The sequence below is a fragment of the Cucurbita maxima genome, unplaced genomic scaffold, assembly GCF_002738345.1.
Source record: "Cucurbita maxima cultivar Rimu unplaced genomic scaffold, Cmax_1.0 Cma_Scf00017, whole genome shotgun sequence".
Taxonomy (NCBI): Eukaryota; Viridiplantae; Streptophyta; class Magnoliopsida; order Cucurbitales; family Cucurbitaceae; genus Cucurbita; species Cucurbita maxima.
In genome coordinates, this window is record NW_019272033.1 from 72,958 (window position 1) to 76,865 (window position 3,908).

Consider the following 3,908-nt stretch of genomic DNA (forward strand, 5'->3'; position numbering starts at 1 on the left):
ATGGTTGGGCAGTGTGTGAAAAGTGAAGCACCCCAAAAAGCTCTCTCTTAAACTTTTTGCATTTCTCTTCCCCTGATTTGTTCATCACCTTCCTAATCAATTTGTTTCAAAAAGTCAAGAATCCATTGCCTTCTTCTTCTCTGTCTCTTATGGAAGTCTCTGTAAGTACTCTCCGCCATTTCCTCTGTTTTTTCAAGTTCTTCTTCGTCGTTTTTCTTTGCTGATCTCTGTTGTTTACATTTCGTCTGTTTTTGAAGCATTTTTCATACAGAAACAGTGGCCAACTCCACCAAATCCCCGCGTTTGGAGACTGGGACAAGGCCAACGACTGGCCGATCACTCAGTATTTCGAGAGCGCTCGTCAAGCCGGTTTGATTCGCTACAGTTCCTCCTCTGGCGAAAGCGGCACCTGCCTTCCTCCTTCCGACTTGTACTCCGCCGATCCGAAGAAACCTCCGCCCCTCGCCACCGCAACCGCCGCGCGCAAGGTCTCCACATCTCTCTCTCTCTAAAAACTCTGAATCTCTTGATCTCTGATTCAATAGGTTCGACTAGAAAGAGGAGGAGAAGTTGAACATTAATCTGTGTTTCTCTGCGTTTTAGTACTAATTTATCAGTAAATGCGAATAGCTTCAATTAGGAGGAGCGGGAGGAGGAGAAATTGAACATTAATCTGTGTTTCTCTGCGTTTCAGTACTAATTTCACACTAAATGCGAATAGCTTCGAGTAGAAAGAGGAGGAGAAATCGAACATTAATCTATGTTTCTCTGCGTTTTAGTACTAATTTAACAGTAAATGCGAAGAACAATTTGATAGATATTGTGAGATTTGATTAATTAGGAGTATTGAATTGAGTCAGAAAATGAAACGCGAAATGAATGAGGAGAGAAACGTGGCGTGATTTTGCAGGGACGGTTGAGGGAAAAACGGTATCCGCATGTGGGATTAAAGGACCACCAGATTCCAATGATGAAACAGCAAGGGAGAGCGTTGGAGGGGATGGAAATGGGAGGAGCGCGAAAATTGAAGCAAAACGACGTGCCCATCCCGCGTCCTCCGCCTAGATCTAATGCCAGACCGCCTAAACCTGTTGACGAAGATCTCTACAAAATCCCTCCTCACCTACTCCATTCTTCTAAGCGGGTATCTTCTTTCCTCCATTGTTTATCTCATTCTTTAATTCATTTGATACCTAATTTAGAGATCTGATCACTTAAAATTTTGGGTTTGGGTTTGTTAGGATCAGATGAGTAGAGTCTATATAAGGATTACAATCACTTAAAATTTTGGGATTGGATGAGTTGAGTTGAATGTTGAAGTTGATGAATTTTTTTTTTTTTGAATAAAGGATTACATACATTAACATAGGCAAATGTTAGAGTATATTAAAAAATTAGTTTTATTATATTTCAAATAATTGCTTGGGAAATAACAAACATCAAATTAATTATGTTTTTTGAACTAATATTTTATTTATTATTTTTTTGTTTACACAAAAATCTTAGTAAATGATTCTAGCGAATTAAATTAAAAAAACTTATAATCCGAAGAATTGGGTTAGGTTTAAAAAAATATTCTAGAGGGGTGAATACCTTCCATCCTAAAATTGTAGAGATTTTCAATTTATGATATTGACTTGCTTCAAATTGGTATCTACTTTTTAATACAGAACAAAATGAAGGGCCTGTTTTCAAGGTGTTTAGTACCAGCTTGTAACTGAGGTATATCCATTGTGGATCAACGGTATTAGGAAATTGTTAATCTATCATTATATAATACCTCCTTGTTATTTCATTTTATTATTTTTAATTTTATTAGTTTTAAAGAAATAGAAAGAGAATAGATTGGATGAGTTGGTTGTTCTAATTAAAGTCTGATGTAAAAAGAAAATGTGACATTGGAATGTTGAGAGTTGATGATATACCAACCCATCAATGAATTATAATGTATCACTTTAGAATTTTGGGTGTAGGAATAATAGCCTTCTGTTTATTCTACCATATTATCCTCTTAATTAATCCTCTTAATTAATGAGGATTAACCTAAATTCTCTTCTTTAATGTAATTTCAAATCTAAATAATTTGTCAGATCCTAATTTTAAAAAATGGAAAAAAATTGAATATATATATAGAAATTGGACTGGGAGAGAGAGAGAAAACCATGTGTTGGTCTAATTGGTCGGTTTGACCTGTTTTTATTTATTTATTTATTTTCAAATTGTGCAAATATTTAATATGGTTTTAGGAAAATTTTGACAAAAAAAGGTTCTAGGTTTTCTAAAATCGAGCGCCGAATGAGGCAAGCTTGAGTATGACTATATGTTTAGGTTCGTTTGATATATGATTCAATTTAGTAAAAGTAATTTATTGAATTGTTGGTAGCATGTAGAAGTGTTCGGTAATGATTGATTATTGTTAACTGTGAGGCTACGAGATTGGAAGTATGAATAGTTGAATTGATTGAATATTGATTTGGTAATAGATTAAGTTACGAAACTTTAACTAGATAAGGCAATAGATTAACTAAATAAGGTAATAGATTAAGTTAGGCCAACATATATTGATTTTAAGTAAGGTCGATGTCTAATTATAAGCTTATAAATGAGTTCTTCAATATATTTTATTGTTCGTGTTATTTTTTTTAGGTGTTATGTAACTTCACATGGTTGGTAACGAGTACATATATAAGAGTTAAAGAGCGCTAATAAACTTAAAAACCATATTGCAAGCTTCCACTTAATATAAATTATGATGTAAATAGCTGTATTTATATAAATGATTTGGCTTTTTTATTTTATTTTTATTTAATTGTGGCCTTTTTAATTTAACCTTTTAAATTTATTTATCTCAAACAAATATATTAGCTATAAGTTTACTTTAAATTAATATAAATTAACCGTTATCATCATCTATACTTATATGCGGAATTAAACATTTAAAATTTTATCGTAAAACATAAATTTGTCTTAAAACATTGTCATACACTTACATGTTCGAAAAACATCTTTTAAATAACAAAACGAAATACTAAATGAATAAATAAATGTTAAATTTAAATCACCCTATTCTAACCTTGTTATAAGAAAATAAATATAGCTACCCTATGCATGTGTCATGGTATCTTGTTGCGATGTCATCGTCAGCCGTAGTGTGATGCCTTGCCTATACCTAAAATAGAAGTAGCACACAATAAGACCCCACTATTGAAGTTAAGGAATGCAAATTCATGCAACTTAAGATCTAGGGACCTATCATTAAAAAAAAAACATCATAGGGGTGGCCTCCCGAGAAAAGGTTACAAAAACATTCCCTAATTAATGCCTAATGGAATATCCACACCAAACCCTAGCACATTTTAACCTCTCATTTCTATTGAAATTATGAGCAAAACCAGGGTTTATAATCAAAGAATAGTATCTTCATTGGTATGAGGCCTTTTGGAGAAACCCAAAGTAAAGCCATGAGAGCTTATACTCAAAGTGGACAAATATCATACCATTGTAGAGAGTCGTGTTCAACTAACATGATATCACAGTCATACCTAAACTTAGCCATGTCAATAGAATCCCCAAATGTCGAACAAAGGACTCCAAAAGATAAAGGAATCGAGGCTCCTCGAAGTCATAGTAAAAAATGACTAAGACTCTAAAAGAAAAAGGAGTCGAGCCTCAATTAAGGAGACGTGTTGGATGAAAGTCCTAGATTCACTAATTTAGGGAATGATTATGGGTTTATAATCAAGAAATACTCTCTCCATTGGTATGAGACCTTTTGGGGAAGCCCAAAGTAAAGCTATGAGAGCTTATGCTCAAAGTGGATAATATCATACCATTGTGGAGAATCGTGTTCAACTAACATGGTATCAGAGTCGTGTCCTAAACTTAGTCATGTCAATAGAATCCCCAAA

The 3,908-nt window shown here is 33.7% G+C and overlaps 1 protein-coding gene across 1 annotated transcript; it reads left to right on the forward strand.

The window, feature by feature from the left end:
* On the forward strand, positions 1-2,001 carry LOC111492446. Its single transcript, XM_023141786.1, has 4 exons — positions 1-161; positions 258-488; positions 911-1,144; positions 1,671-2,001. The coding sequence occupies exons 1-4, from the start codon at positions 150-152 to the stop codon at positions 1,719-1,721; spliced, it is 528 nt and encodes a 175-aa protein (XP_022997554.1). The 5' UTR covers positions 1-149; the 3' UTR covers positions 1,722-2,001.
* The last annotated feature ends 1,907 nt before the right edge of the window (positions 2,002-3,908 follow it).

Bases quoted from the DNA above. Each gene is read 5' to 3' on its own strand.
- LOC111492446 (XM_023141786.1), top strand. The intron at 489-910 runs GTCTCCACATCT...GTGATTTTGCAG, and splicing joins CCGCAACCGCCGCGCGCAAG to GGACGGTTGAGGGAAAAACG. The intron at 1,145-1,670 runs GTATCTTCTTTC...TTTTTAATACAG, and splicing joins TACTCCATTCTTCTAAGCGG to AACAAAATGAAGGGCCTGTT.